The 18,746-nt window shown below is 49.2% G+C and overlaps 1 protein-coding gene across 1 annotated transcript in view; it reads left to right on the top strand.

Annotated features, from left to right (window-relative positions):
• ASTN2 (astrotactin 2) overlaps nucleotides 1-5,353 on the top strand; it is an 899,029-nt gene extending 893,676 nt beyond the window's left edge. Inside the window, exon 23 of the mRNA XM_060250629.1 lies at nucleotides 4,391-5,353. Coding sequence (XP_060106612.1) covers nucleotides 4,391-4,628 — 238 coding nt within the window. The 3' untranslated portion in view covers nucleotides 4,629-5,353. The remainder of the gene's footprint in view (nucleotides 1-4,390) is intronic.
• The last annotated feature ends 13,393 nt before the right edge of the window (nucleotides 5,354-18,746 follow it).

Raw genomic sequence — 18,746 nt, 5'->3', positions numbered from 1 at the left:
GAGTCATCCCAGCAGCTTGGCCCAGATCTTCCCAGTAATCCATCTCTGCTTTGTCATACAGGAGCACCCCCCCCCAAAGCCCCTTTTTCCTCCTCCTCTTTTGAAACCCGTCCTCCACTGTGCATTCCCTCTCGCTTGTAGCTGCTTCTTCCAGTGGTCCATTCAGCGGGTGGCTGTTTCCCCATAAGCCACAGCCGTGGACATTCTCAGGGGCCAAAATGTGGCTGGGGAGTCTGACTGGTCCAAAGGGCTGGGCATATCTGTGTGTGTCATAATTCCAGCCTTCACGCGGTCATGCTAAAAACTGCATGGACAACATCGCTTGAAAGGACACTCTTAACACAGGGAGCGGTGTATGGCTCTCAGCTGGAATTCCTCTTCGTCCCAGAAGGAGGGACTAAAATTGCTATGAAGACAGGCAAATAGATTACCATTTGAGGGTTGTATCCTTCTTGTCTAAAGGAAGGCATGGAAAGTGAAGGACACACATCCATTGGTCTTCTGCTTACAGTTTTCTCTACCCCCTTTTTGCCGTCTTTCAGTGATGTGTGTAGCGCTCCTTCGAAACACTACCCACAGGGATTGTTTTGTATGTGCACAACCCCCCTTCATCATATCTAACTTGACAATTCCAGGCTTGGAAACCCCATAAAGCTCCCCTAATCAAATAACACCCCCCTTTTAGAGTCCTGACATGTCATTAAGCTTGAATTTACATTTCTCCTAAGACCTGAGAAAAGCCCCAAGCTCAAAGAAGGGGATTTTCCTGTAACGGGGAATAATCAGTGCAGGGAATAACCGGTGCAGGGAATAATCAGTAGTCTTTGAGCTTTCTTATCGCTGACTATAGCAAACTTCCCTCCCCACTTTTGCTTGATTTAGTATCGTTTTTAAAATTCTTCTCCCTGCCCCCACTTCCAAACTCCCTTGCACCGTGTGTCTGCTTTCACTGCTCTGTCACCATGAAGTCAACACTGACTTGATAGTGACTGTACTTGAGGTTCTGCCGGTTTGCAGAGTGCAAAAATGCCCATCCCAGCTTGCTGCAGGGAAGTCAACACATCAGTCTCAACGACACTCATTTCTCCCGGCACAACCAAAAACTGCAAAGGTGCCCTGAAAGATAAATGGGATGTGCCTACAGTCCTCTGCAGAACTGACAGTCCCAAGTGGTATTGTTGTTGTTATTATTATTATTTTACATTTAACGAATCGCCCTATCCGAGCTAGTGCCAGGCTCAGAGCAATACACAACAGTAAAAAAAAAAAAATACATATATATAAAATCGATTACATCAAAAAATTACAAACCCTGATGGCGTCTTTAAAGTGCTCTTAGTCAGTACATCATGTCAGGGGTGGGGGGATCCCCCCCAAGAGGGGGTGGAGAGGAAAAGGTGCCAGCACGGCAACCGTTGCTGTCCTTGTGCAAAGGCTTGTTGGTGGAACATCTCTGCCTTACAGGCCCTGCGGAACTGTAAAAGGGACGGTGGGGAGGGACAGTGGCTCAGTGGTAGAGCATCTGCTTGGGAAGCAGAAGGTCCAAGGTTCAATCCCTGGCATCTCCAAAAAAGGGTCCAGGCAAATAGGTGTGAAAATCTTCAGCTTGAGACCCTGGAGAGGTGCTGCCAGTCTGAGAAGACAATACTGACTTTGATGGACCAAGGGTCTGATTCAGTATAAGGCAGCTTCATATGTTCATATGTAAAAGATCCCGCAGGGCCCTGATGTCTTCTGGCAGAGCATTCCACCAGGTTGGGGCCAGGACTGAAAAAGCCCTGGCCCTTGTTGAGGACAGCTGGACCTCTTTTGAGCCAGGGATCACCAACAGATTTTGACTACTGGAGCGCAACGCCCTTCCGGGGACATAGGGGAGGAGGCGGTCCCGTAGAAACATTGGTCCCAGACCCTCAAGGTCTTAAAGGTCATAACCAAAACCTTGAATCTAACCTGAGACTCAACCAGCAACCGGTGTAGCTGGCGCAGCACAGGTAGACTATGTGCCATCTGTGGTGTTCTTGTCAGGACTTGTGCTGCCGCATTCTGAACCCCTTGGAGCTTCCGGATCAGACTCAAGATGCAGGCCATAGTGAAGGTATCTCGCCTCTCAATGCACATCTGATCTTCATTCAAATCTTAAGTAGGCAAAGGCCCACTCCTTGCCCAGAAATGGGTGTCATTCTACCATAAGTTGCCAGTCTCTAGATGGGAAACCAAAACAACAAAGCAAAAAACTCACGGCTATAACAAACTTGCAAAATTTTATAGAAATGATGCACACTACATAGTTGCGAAGCGCGAACCAAACCTGAAGCAATAAAAGCTGACTCGAGAAAAAAATACAGCGGTGTTTCGCATCGGCTGCATCCGCTAGTTTTTAAAGAGCCCGAGCTCCAATTCCTCTAGCAGCTGTGTGGGTCAAACTTCTTGGATTGCAAGTCCTAGCGAGTTGTAACATGTCCCAAATTGTAGAAATGAGAAGCGCAATGGTGGACCGGTAATGAAACCGTTTCCCAGATGACTGCTTCTTCAGGCGCTAATCTGTCAGGTGTCTTACAGAGGGGAAAAAAATAAGAATAATATACAATTTTACAACTTCCATACTAGTGAAGCTTAAAAATACAAGCAGTGTGGTAATATTGACACTTTGCAATTTGCAAGCTATAAGAATTAACATCAGTTGTTACATATGAAGAAGTTTACCATTCACAACGATCACAGTTGCTTATCGAGTCAGCAAAAATGCTGGCGCTTACGAAAGCCCAGAAAGAGCTCCCGGGAGCGCTCACAATCTTAAAGGGCTAATGAGCATCACCTGTGCCACACACCAATCACATATATTAAAGTGAGCCACACAGACTGTTACAAATGCAATCTGAGCATCCTCTAGATGGGGCCTGGGGTTCTCCCAGAACTACCATTACAGTTGATCTCCAGACTACAGAGATGTGATTCCCTAGAGCAGGGATGGCCAGACTGTGGCTCAGGAGCCACATGTGGCTCTTTCATACATATTGTGTGGCTCTTGAAGCCCCTACCATCACATCAGCCAGCTTGGAAAACGTATTTTCCTCTTTAAATCACTTCTCCAAGCCAAGCCAGATGGCAGCTTGGAGAAGGCATTTAAAGTTAAAGCTGCTTTCTTTCCACCTCTCCCTCCCTCCTCCTTCCCCCATCCGTCTGCCTTCCTTCCTTGCAGCTCTCAACCATCTGATGTTTGCGTCTTGTGGCTCTCAAGCATCTGACATTTATTCTGTGGGGCTCTTATGCTAAGCACATTTGGCCACCCCTGCCCTAGAGGAAATGGCAGCTTTGGGGCATACATCACATCCTTACTGAACTCTGAAGCTCCAAGCTTTGTAAACATCTCGAGCCTTTACATTATAATTCTCATGGCTATGTGTCCTGTACAAAGTGTTTTTAATTTTTAAATACTTCTATATTCGGACCCATACTGCCCCTATAATATTCACGATACAATGGTTACACCCTTCCACCGAGCTAAGAGCTTTCCGAATAAAGAAGCATTTAAAAATTAAATTGTTTACATGTGCATCTCTTGATAAAGATACTTATCGAAGCGGGAAGTATAACCATCAAAATTCTGTTGAGAACATACCTTTATGCACATTTGGAGAATCCATATTCACGCATTTGGAGTGTTGAACATTGTAAATACTATTTCCTTGGAAGCTTGGATTTGTATTGCTACTTTGGTGGTTTAGTACAGGGGTCCCCAACCCCTGGGCTGTGAACCGGTACCGGTCCATGGCCTGTTATTAACCGGGCCATGGAGTGAGGCAGAGGCACCACACTGCCCTTTTCACTTGCCCAGGTCCCAGGCAGACAAAAGAGGCAGCGCAACGTCACTCCGAAGCACTACCTCTTTCATTCGCCCGGGTCCCAGGTGGGTGGAAGGGGCAGCATGGCGGTGACCTTCGCCTACCCCTCATTTAAAGTCCCCCATGTGAGGGGCAGGGATGGAGTGTGCGCATGGGAGCAGCCTTGGATAGCAAAAACCCCAGCACCCCCACCGGTTTGTGGAAAAACTGTCTTCCACAAAACTGGTCCCTGGTGCCAAAAAGATTTGGGGGCCACTCTTTTAGTATATGGATACCATTTGCATTTATTAGCACTACCGTGTGCATTGTAGAATTCTATTTCTTTGTGATACAGAATTATCATTATATAAGTGTTTCAGTGTATTCATGTGCAAGGGAGATATTTGGTGTTTTCTGGCTGCAGCATGCTTGGCACACAATTACAGTTGTGAAAGGGGAGTGACAAGCCACATTGACAAATTTTGGGGGGTTTTTTTTAAACGGTTGCTGCGGCCGCCCATCTCGTGGCTGTCTCCTGCAAGGTCTCAGCGTGCTCTTTCCCCTTCCAGAAAAGCTCACCTCATCCTACGGAGGCTAGAGAAGGTCAGCAGCCACTGTTCAACCTTGCTACGCAGCGCCTACATCCAGAGCCGCACCGACACCGTGCCCTACTTGTTCTGCCGCAGCGAAGAGGTCCGGCCGCCCGGCATGGTCTGGTACAGCATCCTCAAGGACACCAAAATCACATGCGAGGAGAAGATGGTTTCCATGCTGCGCAACACGTACGGCGAGTCCAAAGGGCGATGAGAGAAGGCGGCCGGCCTAGCGGACATGGAAGATCTGCCAAGAGCATGGACTCTGCGGAGTCGAGAACTTGTTGTAGCATCCTGGGATTTAGGGGAAGGAGACCACACAGGACTTCAAAATGCGAACAGCAGCAAATTGCAAGATCGGCAAGATGTGTTCTCTCTCTTTTTTTGTCAATTCCCTTTTTTAATTATTATTTTTTTCTGAAAAGGAAGTACATAATTTTACTTGGTTTAAAAAAAAGAAAAGAAATGCCTCTCCTTTTAGATCTTTTTTCCCCCCGTTACTAAATCCCTAGTCTGCTTTCGCAGAAGCCGAGAGGCAGAGGCACAGAGGAGATCAGCCAGTGGGAAAGGGGAGGGGACATGATACCGAAGGGAATCCGTAGCTCTAATGATGAGATCAGGGTGGAGCTACCGACCCAGGCAGAGCCCTGGCCCAGGACTGGGTCCCAGATGAGTCGCGTGTGGTGAGTGAGGATCCGGGAGAAACTATGACGTAGAGGAGGCACCATCCAGAAAGTAGAAGTTCTGCCATTTAAGAACCAGGCAGGTGCAAAAAGAAAAAAAAAAGACTTTGCTTGTGAACTTTTAAAAAATAATCATTTAGGAAAAAGTTTTGAAAAATGCTCCAGGTTTACAGAACTGCTGCTAGTGCAGCCATCTTTAGCAGGGTCCTGACAAAGTTGTTCTGTGCATTAAAACATTCATATTACTTCCACCTTCCCCACCTGTTTGGTATTTCTTCAGCCTCCATTTAAACAACAAAAAATGGTATGCCTCCTGTTTTCTGTCTTGGTCGATAAGCACCCCCAGGAAGGGGTCAGTGTCTTTTGGAAGGGGTGAATGGGTTTTTGTTGCTGTTGTTCAGATCATTATAACCTAAATGTTTAAGGGGAAAAGTGGATGGTGTGCACACAAAGACTTAGGGTTGGCAGCTCTTTGTTGGGAAATCCCTGGTGAGGCGGATGGGGTTTGAGGAGACGCGGGATGTTAGTGGGGTATAATGCCAGAGTCCACCCTCCAGAGCCGCCATTTTCTCCAGGGGAACCGATGTCTGTCATCTGGTGCTCAATTGCAATTCCAGGAGATCTCCAGGCCCCACCTGGATGTTGGCAACCCTAACACTTTCCTGTGTCAAAAGCAATGGAATCCAGAGAAACAAAGCAACAAGCAACTCATAATTAAGCAAAGCGGCAAAAAGAAAGTCTAGACTATGTGCCACTGCAGAAAGCACCCTGCCCAATGCTCTCTGAATCAGGATGGTCTTTACCAGTCATCAGAAGGCCTAACCAATCACCTCAGCGACCCTCTTTTCAGTGCCTGGAACAACCATGCCCTCACCTTCAGCAAGCAATTGGAATTCTAGAAGAAATCCAAAATATCTACCATCATAATATTAATTCCTATGGCACTTTCAGTGTTCGAAGCCCTTCTCAAATGTCCGTTGTCATCATTCTTACAACTCTATAAGGTAGGCCAGCCTTATTACTCTTATATTCAGGGGTCGTTTTGTAGGGGGAAAGGTGGTGGAGCTCACCCAGGGATTGTTATGCAGCTGCACCTACCATTCAATGGAGAAGGTGGGAAGGAGGAGGTGGAACTCTCAGAAAGGTTCAGGAGCTGTGCTCCTGTGAGCTCCCACTGAATCTGAGGCCTGCTTATATTTCAGATTGAGAAGGGGGGAGCCAAGGCCGAAAGGGAAAGGCTTGTAAGGCCACCAAGTGAGCTCTTGGCAGAAATGACCCACACTGTGGATAAAAGCTCATTTTTTTGAGCTCAGCTATGGGCTGAACTAGATGTTACAGTGTCATTGTGGCCACCAAGAGGCCTCTGCCATTTTAAAGTCGTTTTAAAATGACATGGGATGGTTCCCCCCCCCCACCTCCCAGTACATTTCCAAGGTCAAAACAGTTCAGCACTTTAAAAGTTGCCAAGGAGAAGGAGGGGAAATAAGAGGGTCTTGCAGCATCCTCATGGCTCCCGTGAGTAGAGTCACCAACCTCCAGTTGAGTCAATGGGAAAAAAAAACACACCATGAGATAGTACAATATGAATTCAGTGTCAGTTTCATTCAACTACAATGCCAATTAACAATATTGAAGTCGTACACACAATTCTTAAGAGCAAGAAAACCTATTATCTCAGTATAGAGCCAACAATTTCTACAGGGGGCAGTGGTATCCCAAATAGGTACAAAAAACCCGACTCTGAGTCCCTTGTAGCAGAGATTCTCTAGGATTCCAAAAGGTCAACACCCTATTCCAGAGTGGTAGCAGTTCAATCTTCACCAGGACTGTGGAATCAACAATGGAACCAAAGCTTTAGACGATCCAGCCTGACAGCACTGAGTTGCTTCTTCTCATGTTCGACTACTGTCTAATTCACTTCAAATCGCTCAATAAGGTTCAAGAACCTTAGACAGGAGTCGAATATGGGAAGAACTGACTCTGTGCCGTCAGGCTGAATTGTCGAAGGCTCTGGTTCCATTGCGTGGGAGTGGGGGGTGGGACTTGAAGCCTTTCCTCCCGTTTCTTTCGGATTGTGGAAAGTGACTCCCACCCTAAGCTGTTTTTAAAAAAAACTTTTGCCCGTGGACAAAACTGCACGTACCAGCACAGTTAAAAGAAAGGCGTGTTCCCCACCTACCCCTAAGGGGCAGGGAAGAAAAGAATTGGAGACTCACTCTCTCTCTCACACACACACACACACATTCTCTTCCTTGGCAAAGCAGTGTTGGCAGTAGCATTTGCAAAAGCCCTGAACTCCTCTTCTGCTCCGTTTCTCCGTCCTCATGCCTCAGTGTTGAGCTTTGCAACTATTCCGGGCACCTTTCGATCACTTTAATTCCCCCCTCCCCCTCCCCCTCCAGCATCCGGTTCCTTTCTTCAAAACAAACCTCCTCCTCTCAGCAGCCTTCACTGCGTCCCATGCTGTGCACCGAGGCAACGAGAGGACAGGTTAAACAAATATTTGCCGATACTGTAAAACAAACAAACAAAAGCGCCGACCTTGAAACACAGGTTAGTCCTTGTTTGGTGCCCTGCGTAGCCCTTTGGCCCTGGCCCGCTGATCTCTTTTTATGTGTTTCCAGGAGAAATCCAAGCCATGGACAGAGGGAGGAAAGGATCTTGGCAGCTGTCAGTCGGTGCTGAGTAAACCGGCCTCTCCCTTCCACCTGCAGTGGCATCCTGTTCGCTGGGGGCCTACAGCACCAGAATAGGTCAGGCCACAGGCCTTGCCTACTGGGTGCCCCCCTTCCGCCTTCTCTCCCCAACAACGAACATCTAAGGAAGGTGAGCTGCATCCAGGGTGCCCATACAGCTAACAGGGAAGATGTTCTCATAGGTTATTGAGAATGGCAAAAAAAAAAAACCACACACACACGGGAAACAGACACCAAAAGAGGGGCTTAGATAAACATCTGGAGCAGAGGTCTATCAGTGGCTGTTAGCCACAAGGTATAGATGGAACCGGGGCTTTTTTTGTAGCAGGGACTCCTTTGCATATTAGGCCACACACCCTTGATGTAGCCAATCCTCCTGTAGTTTACAGTAGGCCCTGTACTAAGGGCCCTGTAAGCTCCAGGAAGATTAGCTACATCAGAGTGTGTGGCCTAATATGCAAAGGAGTTCCTGCTATAAAAAATGCCCTGGATGGAACACTCTGTCTGGGACAGTGATGCTCTGTATTCTTGGTGCCTGGGGGTGGGGGGGCAACAATGGGAGGGCTTCTGGAGTTCTGACCCCACTGATAGACTTTCCTGATGGCTCTTGGGTTTTGGCCACTGTGCAACAGGGAGTGTTGGACTACATGGGCCATTGGCCTGATCCAACGCACTTTCTCTTTATGTTCTTACAAAGCTTTAAAAAAATATAGCTTGGTAAAATACTTGCTTTAATTATTCCTTCCCCTCTTTTCATTATTATTTATGTACAGGCGTCAGCATGCACAGCGCTGTGCCGCGTAACCAAACAGATCGCTGCCCGTGGACTTTACAATCTGAGAACCAAAAAATGCACCCAACCCTGGAGGGCTGTGCTGCAACTCCAAACGTTTAATTCCATCCTGATTTGCTAGGCAGAATGGGCGATCTCCTACAGTTGCCAACTCCAGGCTGAGAAATCCCTGGGGATTTGAGAGCAGACGTCGTGGAGAGCAGGGTTTTCAGGCAGGAGGGACCTCAGCAGGGCACAGAGTCGCCAGCTCCTGCTTGGGAAACACCTGGACTTTGAGGAGGAGGACTTTGGGGAGGAGCCTCAGCAGAGTCTGATGCCATAGAGTCCACCCCCCAAAGCAGCCATTTGCTCCAGTGGAACTGATCTCTATGAGCTGTAATTCAGGGGATTGCCATCTCCCCACCTGGAGGCTGGCAGCCCTAGTCTTATGCCATCAAAATCCACCCTCCAAAGAAAGCAGCCATCTTCTGCAGGAGAACTGATGTCTGCCGTCTGCTGCTCAGTTGTGGTTAGGGTTGCTCAGTTGTGGGATTTCTCTTGCTCAGGGGTGGAATTTTAGCAGGAGCTCCTTTGCATATCAGGCCACACACCCCTGATGTAGCCAAGCCTCCAAGAGCTTACAAAGAAGACCCTTGTAAGCTCTTGGAGGATTGGCTACATCAGGAGGTGTGGCCAACTATGCAAAGGAGCTCCTGCTAGAATTCGACCCTTGCTTCCTGTTGTTACAACTGATTTCCAGGTGACAGAGATAAGTTCCCCTGGAGAAAATGGCCACCTTGGAAGGTGGACTCCAGGGCACTGTGTCTCAAACCCTGCCCCCCTCGGGCTCCTCCCCCCAGAATCTCCAGGTATTTCCCAATCCGGAGCTGTCAACACTAGTTGTAATTCCCAGAGATCTCCACGCTCACTTGGACGTTGGCAACCCCAGCAATTTGGATCAGGCTCATGATGCTGGGGAGGAAAATGTTAACCCCTCCCCCCCCCCCCAAAAAAAGTATGCACCTGTTGGAGATCACACAGAAAGAGCTGCTTAAAGTCTCCACGAGGTGAGAGGCACCAGGCAAGTATCCCTCTGTTTCCCCACTGGGTCTGTCAGCAGCCCAGGCAGAGGCCTCTTCCCCTTGGGAAAACGGCCAGGTTGGGGAGGGGGAAGGGTTAAACAGTTAATCCTTCAGCACCATCATGACTCTGCTCTGTGGCCTATTAGAGCCAAATGATGCATTTGCAGTTCCAGAACTCCATTTGCAGTTTGCTCCCGCAGTCTGAGGTCAGGCAGGGGGGAGGGGCACACGTAGGGTGGCCAGTTCCGGATTGGGAGGGCGGAGCTTGGGCAGGGCCTCAGCAGGGGACAGGGCCATACAGTCCACCCTCCGAAGCAGCCCTTTTTCTCTAGGGGGATCGATTGTGGTCAGCTGGAGATCTCCAGGCAACCCCAGAGGGAGGGGAAGAAGCTGCGAGTGCGAGTCAGTTCCCAAGGCCCTTGGGGAAGAGGAAGAAAGGGACTGGTCTGAGTTGGAGGCGGGGTCTGAAGGCAGAGAGAAAATTCTGTCCAGTTCCTTATGCTTTGGAAAGCTTCCCCCAACTGTATTTCAGAGCAGTATTTTGCATTTGATTAGCCATCTCCCTTGCATGTTTAAAACCCAGCAGTATGTGAACCCAAGGGCGTGAAAGTTTTGCAGGACAGCCCAAGAGGGTAAGGAAGAGGAAGTAGGGTTGCCAATCCCCAGGTGGGGGCAGGGGATCCCCCAGTTTGGAGGCCCTCCCCTCGCTTCAAGGTCATCAGAAAGCAGGGAAGGGGGAGGGAAATGTCTGCTGGGCACTCATTCCCTATGGAGACCGATTCCCATAGGGAATAATGGAGAATTTATCTGCGGGTATCTGGGGCTCTGGGGAGCTGTATTTTGAGGTAGAGGCACCAAATTTTCACCATAGCATCCAATGCCTCTCTTAAAAAGACCCTTCAAGTTTCATAAAGATTGGACTGAGGGGTCCAATTCTGTGAGCCCCCCAAAAAGGTGTCCCATCCTTTATTATTTCCAGTGGAGGGAAGGCATTTAAAAGGTGTGTGTTGCCTTTAAGTGTGATGGCCAGAACTCCCTTTAGAGTTCAATTATGCTTGTCACAACCTTTCTCCTGGCTCCACCCCCAAAGTCCCCAGATATTTCTTGAATTGGACTTGGCAACCCTAAAAAGAAGTTAGAGGATGTGGGAGAGGGAAAATAGGAGCCAGAAGATCCATTTCCTGCCTGCTCAGAAACTCCAGAAGATTACCCTGAAAGCTGATGGAGAGTGCTTAGTGTGTCAGACTAGGACTAGAAAGCCACAAAATTCATTAGATGATCTAAGGCCAGGTACTCTCTCTTTCTCAGCAGAATCGACTGTTTTGCCAGATCCTTGGAGGAAAGGCAGGAGAAAGGATGTGTGAGTACAAAGCAATGTTAGAATTCTTCCTCTTTAAACCCACTCAGGGGCTATGGTTGCCAACTCCAGGTTGGCAAATTTCTGGAGTTTTGATGGTGGAGGTGGAGTTTGGAGATGGGAGGGACTTCAGCAGTATCTACTGCCATAGAATCCACCCTCCACAGCAGCCATTTTCTCTATGGGAACCAATCTCTGAAATCGAGATCAATTGTAACTCTGGCTGACCACCTAGTGCCACCTGGAAGTTGGCAGTCCTCTCAAGACTCCAGTAGGCATTTTATTTATTAACCAACAAGTTAGTCCAAAGCCTTGATGAATTACTTTTATTTATTTTTTTACTAGATACTCACAACTCACTAGGCAAGGCACCTGAATAATGAGTAGAGAGTTTCATGGGTGTGGTGCCATTCCAAGAAAGGCCCTGCATTTGCTAACTTTCTGCCTTGCTTCACGCAGGCGGTCCATGCTTTCCGCCACATAGGTTGTACAAGTACAGGGAGCCATGATTTCCTGTAGTTTCCCTTTACAGTGTGCACTCGGTGGGGAACTCTTTACAGTGTCTGCATTGGCCCTAGTCCAGTTCCTGAGCAGGGGGCTGCTTAGTGCTCTGGGTGGCATCTACCATGTATAAAGGGAAGAGGAGTTGGTGCAACATCAAGAGGTATGGCATTGGGCACGTGAGTGCTGGAAGGTGGCCGGGAGGCCATCAGATCAGAAGTTGGATCCCCTGATGTACCAACCAGCATTGCAATCTGGGCTGGTGCGGGCTCAAAGCTTCATTCAGACATGAAGCTTACTAAGTGACACTAATTAGGATTGCCAACCTCCAGGTGGCACCTGGAGATCTCCTGCTCTTACATTGATCCCCAGATGATCAAGATCTGTTCCCCTGGAGAAAATGGCTCCTCTGGAGGGAGGAATCTATGGTATTATATGCTGCTGAGGTCCCTCCCCCCCTCCCTAGGCTACATCTCCCCCCTCAAATCTCCCAAGTATTTCCCAGCCCAGAGCTGGTAACCTGGTGATACCTGGACCAGCTATTCTTTTTCAGTTTAACCCACCTCACAGGGTTGTTGCGTAGGTTAAAAGAAGGAGGGAGGTCATCGTATATAAACGGGAGAGCCAGTTTGGTGTAGTGGTTAAGTGTGCGGACTCTTATCTGGGAGAACCGGGTTTGATTCCCCACTCCTCCACTTGCACCTGCTGAGATGGCCTTGGGTCAGCCATAGCTCTGGCAGAGGTTGTCCTTGAAAGGGCAGCTGCTGTGAGAGCCCTCTCCAGCCCCACCCACCTCACAGGGTGTCTGTTGTGGGGGAGGAAGGTAAAGGAGATTGTGAGCCGCTCTGAGACTCTTCGGAGTGGAGGGCGGGATAGAAATCCAATATCTTCTTATCTTCTTCTTCTTCTTCTAAATGCTCCGTGACCCCTAGGGGAAGACTCGAGGAAGCATCAGATAAGGCAAAGAGAGGAAACTACCTTCATGGCTAAACTGGAGGACTCAGACGCCAAACCTAGCGTAGAAATAGACCTGCCACAGAGCTGCAAAGTCATCCTGAGCAAGACCTGATGGAGGAAAAGGACATGGACTTGGCCCAGTTCCACACCAGGGATGACAACCTCTAGGGGAATCCTGCAATTCTGGCATTACAGCCGGGGTCGCCAGCCTCTGGAGATCTCCTGCTTTTACAACTGATCTCCAGCTGGCAGAGATCAGCTCCCCGGGGGGAAATGGCTGCCGCGAAGGGTGGGCTCTGTGGCATTGTACCCCTCCCCTCCCCAAACCCCACCCTCTCCCAGATCCACCCCCAAACACAGACCTGGTGGCAACCCTAAACCGGTCTCCAGCTACAAGAATTCAGCTCCCATGGAGAAACTGGCTGCTTCAGCAGGAGAACACTCTGGCATTGCAGCCCACTGAAGTCCCTTCCCTCCTCAAGCCCAGGTTTCCTTAGGCTCCACCCCCAAACCTTCAGGAATTCCCCAGACCAAGTTTGTACCCTGTCCTACACCCCCAGCCTCCACAGCTGACACAGGCTATGGCCGTTGGGGTGGCTTGTGCCCCTTGCCCTGATTGTCAAAGGCTTGGGGTGAGGAGTTGGAAGGAAGGAGGGAGAGAAAGAGAGACCCCGTTCCCCAGAAACTGCCCACATCTCCCTGCCTTGCTCAAGTCCAACCCGATGAGCCTTCCCCTCCTGATCAAAGTTTGCAGACGGTGCTGGAACGATGCGAGCCCTTGATGCTGGGCATCCCAGCCAAACCAAACGCAGGGCCGACTTTAAAAGAGCTGCCGACTGAAAGGAAGGTTCTGTGGTGGCTGTTTGGAAACTTTCGACCAGGTTATGTTCAGCCTTTGATGCCAGCTCCTTGCACTTTCCGGCTCCCCAAGAGTTGGCAGGTCGCTCCAGTGCTCTGTGCTTATATACACAGGTGTCCCTTCCTGGCAAGCTGCCGCCTTCTGTGGATGCTTGGAAGTCCAGCCCCACCTTTCCAGCTTGAGGTAGGGGAAGCCCGTCCTCCCAGCTCCTTCCACCTGCCCTGCTGGGTTCTGTCGCTCTCTGCTTGGCCAAACTCTACCCGGTAGACAGCATGGGGGGGAGCACTCCTTAGGAACAGCAGGAGGATCTCTGAATCCAGGCGGGGAACTAGCCAGAAGCACCCTTGCGAGGACTTAATTCTTGGGCCCTCGCCCTCCAGCAGACTCCTGTCAATCTTATGTATGCGTGGGTCCGGGGGGGGGGGAATTGTTTCAACCCCAAATGTGTAAGAAGAAGACTGCAGATTTATACCCCGCCCCCTTCTCTCTGAATCAGAGACTCAGAGCGGCTTACAGTCTCCTATATCTTCTCCCCCCACAACAGACACCGTGTGAGGTGGGTGGGGCTGAGAGCAGCAGCTGCCCTTTCAAGGACAACCTCTGTGAGAGCTATGGCTGACCCAAGGCCATTCCAGCAGGTGCAAGTGGAGGAGTGGGGAATCAAACCCAGTTCTCCCAGATAAGAGTCCATGCGCTTAACCACTACACCAAACTGGCTCAGATAGAAAGAACGAGCGTATATGAACATATAGGTGTATGTTCTGATCTGTGCTGTTAACTCCTGATGCAGAATCTGAAATATATATATATTTCAAATTCTGCATCAGGATAAAATATATATATTTGCATGAAATCAAAATGCAGGGCACCTGCAGAATCCTTGTCCTTCCCCTTTCTCTGCATTTCAAATCACCTATGAGCATGAACGTAGAGAAAAGCACTGCTGGGTCAGCCCCGTGGCTGATCTAGTCTAGAACCCTGTGTCCCATCGTGCCAAACCAGACAGTTTCAGAAGGTTTACCATAGGGCAGGGGTGGCCAAACTGTTGCTCAGGAGCCACATGTGGCTCTTTCACATGTATTATGTGGCTCTTAAAGCCCCCACCGCCTTGTCGGCTAGCTTGGAGAAAGCATTTCTCTCTTTAAATCACTTCTCCAAGCCAAGCCAGCTGGCATCTTGGAGAATGCATTTAAGTTAAAGTTGCTTTCTTTCGGCCTTTCTCTCCCCCATCTATTTCCTTCCTTCCTTCCTTCCTTCCTTCCTTCCTTCCTTCCTTCCTTCCTTCCTTCCTTCCTTCCTTCCTTCCTTCCTTCCTTCCTTCCTTCCTTCCTTCCTTCCTTCCTTCCTTCCTTCAACATCTAATGTCCATGTCTTGCAGCTCTCAAACATCTGACATTTGCTCTACGTGACTCTTATGTTAGGCAAGTTTGGCCACCCTGCCATAGGGCATGAGGGCCCAAGTCTCTCCCCCCCTCGCCCCCATTGCTGGTCGCCAACAACAGGTATGGAGAGGCATACTTCCATTTCCCCATCATGCGTGGCTGCCAGGCTGTAGGTGGGGCTTGGAGCTCTCCTGAAATTACAGGTGATCTCCAGACTCAAAGGGGTCAGTTCCTGTGGAGGAAATGGCTGCTTGTAGCGATGCACTCTGAGATTGCCTACCCAGGCTTCACCCCCAAAATCTACAGATATTCCTCAACCCAGCGTCGACAGTCCTACCACCAGGGAGAGTCAGTCCGGTATAGTGTGCAGACTCTAATCTGGTAGAACTGGGTTTGATTCCCCACTCTTCCACATGCAGATGGAGGGTGACCGTGGACCAGTCACAGTTCTCTCAGAGTTGTGACTGTGTTTCGGGAGCCACATGCGGCTCTTTCACACATATTGTGTGGCTCTCGAAGCCCCACTGCCTCATCAGCCAGCTTGGAGAAGGCGTTTGTCTCCTTAAATCACTCCTCCAAGCCAACCCAAGAGTTACTCTCTTTCCACCTCCCTCCCCCACCTATCTTTCTTCTCTCTTGCGGGTCTCGAATACCTGATGTTCATGTCTTGTGGCTCTCAAACATCTGAGATTTATTCTATGTGGCTCTTACATTAAGCAAGTTTAGCCACCCCTGGTCTAAGCCCTCACAGAACATAGCTCACGACGTCAGATACAGATACAGCACATCACGAGTTGCTCCATTCAGCTTGTTGCTGGGCCCTTTCGACATCTCTGTCTCCCTGGGACAGAGTCAAGGAAGAGGCGCGAAGAAATCCCTTGGGAGGCAATGCCTGAATTCCCCGGGTGAAGAAGCCAGCAAAGAGAAGGTGGCACTGAGATGTTCCATCATTGCACAGCCAGAACTTCTACTCAGCATCAGTTAGGTGGCCGTCCTGGCCAGAAATACAGTGTGGTTAAGGAGGCAAAGGCAAGGAGCAGTTCGACAGGTGAGTCATTCTTTGGCTGCAATGGGGCTTGAGTACTGATGAGAAAAACAGGTGAGGATCCCGATAGTTCCCTCCTGTGCAAAGAAGCAACTCTCAGGAGGGCTGGAAGTCTTCCGTGGAACCAGCCGCAGCGACGAAGCAAAGTCTGTGACGCTTCAGAGCCCACATTGGCCTGTGTGGATCTGCCTTTCTGTCCTCTCGTGTGGAGCGGTCTGCAGTGATGGTGGGGGGGGGGGGAGGTAGTTGCAGAATTTTTCCTTTTTCCTCTGATGATTCATATCCTGGCTGCAGCTGTGGAGCCCAATTTCCCCCTGCATCCCAGGACCCAGCTTGGATCTCTTCATCTGCATTCTCAGCTGCTCCACTTTGGGAAAGCAAGCAGGATGGCTCTGAACCGTGGGGAAAGCCTGCAGGCTTGGAAGCCAGAAGGGATAATCAGGACATGACGACTAACCAAAGAGAGGGTGACTCTGGGTGATCCTCCACACACACACACCCCTTTGGTGAATTTTTCTTCCAGGTGCCAGTGGATAGAGAAGGCAGTAGCTGCCTTGCCAGTGAGGTAAGAAAGGCTGCTGCCTCCGGAGCAGGTCTTAGAGGTCTTGGAGCCAACCTTGCAGCTGCTTTCCCTACAGCCATTTGATCCACAACAATGGAGAGCCAGCATGGGGGTCCAGGTTCAAATCTCTCATTGCAGCTGGATCTCCTGCTAACTTCCCTCACAAGATTGTTCTCGTGAAGATACAATGAAGGAGGGGCAAAGAACGTTGTAAGCCGCTTGGGGTCCGTATTAGAGAAATGAAGTGGATATAAATTTCTAAAGAAATAACTAGAAATTCTCTGGCAATCTGCTCCAGCATATGAGATGTTTCAGCCACCCATTCCTGCTTATCTTGGCTGTCACAAAAGGCACAGGCACAGTCCTGGTTGGTTGTTTTCCATCCCATTGTCAATCCAGCTATTGGGAAAGACAGATCTTAGTAACTGAGTTAAGAGGCCCCACGTTCCAGCCGACTCACTGAAGCTAAGCAGGACCGAGTTTGGTTTGCATTTGGATGGGAGACCCCTGGGACATCTGTGGGTGTATCCTGAGTTCCACAGGAGAAGAAAAATGCAATAAAGGCATCAGTTCCAGTGGGGTCCAGTGTCCTTGGAAGCTGAGTTGTACATCACATAGAAATGTACAGGAGTGATGCATTTCCCTACCCTTTCTCTTCCCTGAGATCTGTGTGGGAAAAGCACTAAGTGGATCTCAGTCTGTGAACTGGCAATCACATTTTTGACCCTTTAGGTCAGGGGTGGCCAAACTGTGGCTCAGGAGCCACATGTGGCTCTTTCACACATATTGTGTAGTTCTTGAAATCCCCTCTGTCCCATTGTCCAGCTTGGAGAAGACATTTGTCTCTTTAAATCACTTTTTCAAGCCAAGCCAGTTGGCAGCTTAGATAATGCATTTCAAGTTAAAGTTGCTTTCTTTTCACCTCTCCTATTTGCTTTCCCCCCTCCTGTCGTGTGGCTCTCTGACATTTATTCTATGTGGCTTTTACATTAAGCAAGTTTGGCCACCCCTGCTTTAGGTTTTCCATCTCAACTCATGCAATGGCTTGTGTGGGCTCCTGAAAGAAATGTACGCTTGTGCATTATGACTTGAAAGCCACAAAATCACCAAACCCATTTGTTCTAATGTAACACTGGGTATGTTTTATGCCATGGAGGAGGGGCACGGTGGGAACTTTTGTGCAATTGGGCCCATGGGTATAGTTTCAGGAAGGTAGGTAGCCATGTTGGTTTACCATAGAACAGCTGGATTGAGCCCAGTAGCACCTTCGAGGCCAACACGATGTTAAGGGTGTGAGCTTTTGAGAGTCAAAGCTCTGATGACGGACTGCACTTTTTAAGAGGCTTAGGAGCGCTGTACCAACAACTAGAGGGCTGATTCTTCACAGGTGCTGTTGGACTCAAAACTAGATGGGCGCACGGGGTTTAACTAGGACAGAGGCTTTCCTGTAAAAAAAAAAGATTGAGAAATAAAACTTAACTACAATAAGCTCTAGAACAGCATTTGAGTTCAGTGGCACCTTTAAGACGAACAACGTTAATTCCAGGTTTAAGCTTTCATGGGCATGCAGATTATATATATCTGAAGAAGCAGGCGTCCGCATAAAAGCTTGTACTCAGAATGAAACTTTGCTGTTCTTAAAGATGCCGCCGGAGTCAAACTTTGTTCTGTTGCTTCAGACTAACATGGCTACTCCACGCGAAGCTTTCTAAAATATACATTGTCGTTTTTCTTCATTTTGGTCAATTGACCATCCTTGCCATCCCTCCTTCTGATCTTTCTGACATACTTCCATCCTCTCTGCTTATTTTTTTTTCCTGCCTAGAAAACAAGCTTTCTGGTGTTTTTGTTCATGGATTGGTTCCCCCGCCCCCACCAAATCTCCAGGAAGTTTCTGACCCACAGTTAGCAGCAACCCTAATTGGGAAGAGGGAGAGCTACCAGGGCTATTACAGCAGCATTTGGAGGGGGAGTCTTATACTCAGGGGTTGTTTTGTAGAAAATAGGTGGTGGCGCTTATTAGCATAACTCATTAGCTCCCCCCAGCCAAAAACAACCCGATGCAAGAAAGGAGAGTCCTGGGCAAGCAAGGCCTGCGTGGGCTGGCTAGAGATCCAGCCAGCCCAAGCAGGCCTCGCTCGCCTGGGCCACCCCCCTCCCCCAGTCTAAAGGGCAGCAAGCCACCCGCCACCCAAAATCACATAAGTGGAGAAAGGGTGGCATGAACTTCTCCAGGGGTTAACGAGGGCTGCTGGGGGTGTGGCAAAGCCCCTGGTATCTGGCTGGCTGCCCACTCTCCTAATCCAGGGATTGTTATGCAGCTGCACCTACTATTCAATGGACAAGGTAGGTGGGAAGGAGGGGGAACCCTCAGAAAGGTTCAGGAACTGCGCTGCTATGAGCTCCTGCTGAATCTGAGGCCTGCTTATACTAAAG

The sequence above is a fragment of the Heteronotia binoei genome, chromosome 12 (genome assembly GCF_032191835.1).
Source record: "Heteronotia binoei isolate CCM8104 ecotype False Entrance Well chromosome 12, APGP_CSIRO_Hbin_v1, whole genome shotgun sequence".
In the NCBI taxonomy this organism is placed as follows: Eukaryota; Metazoa; Chordata; class Lepidosauria; order Squamata; family Gekkonidae; genus Heteronotia; species Heteronotia binoei.
The sequence above is the reverse complement of the archived record's forward strand: the minus strand, read 5'-3'. Positions and strand labels throughout refer to the sequence as shown.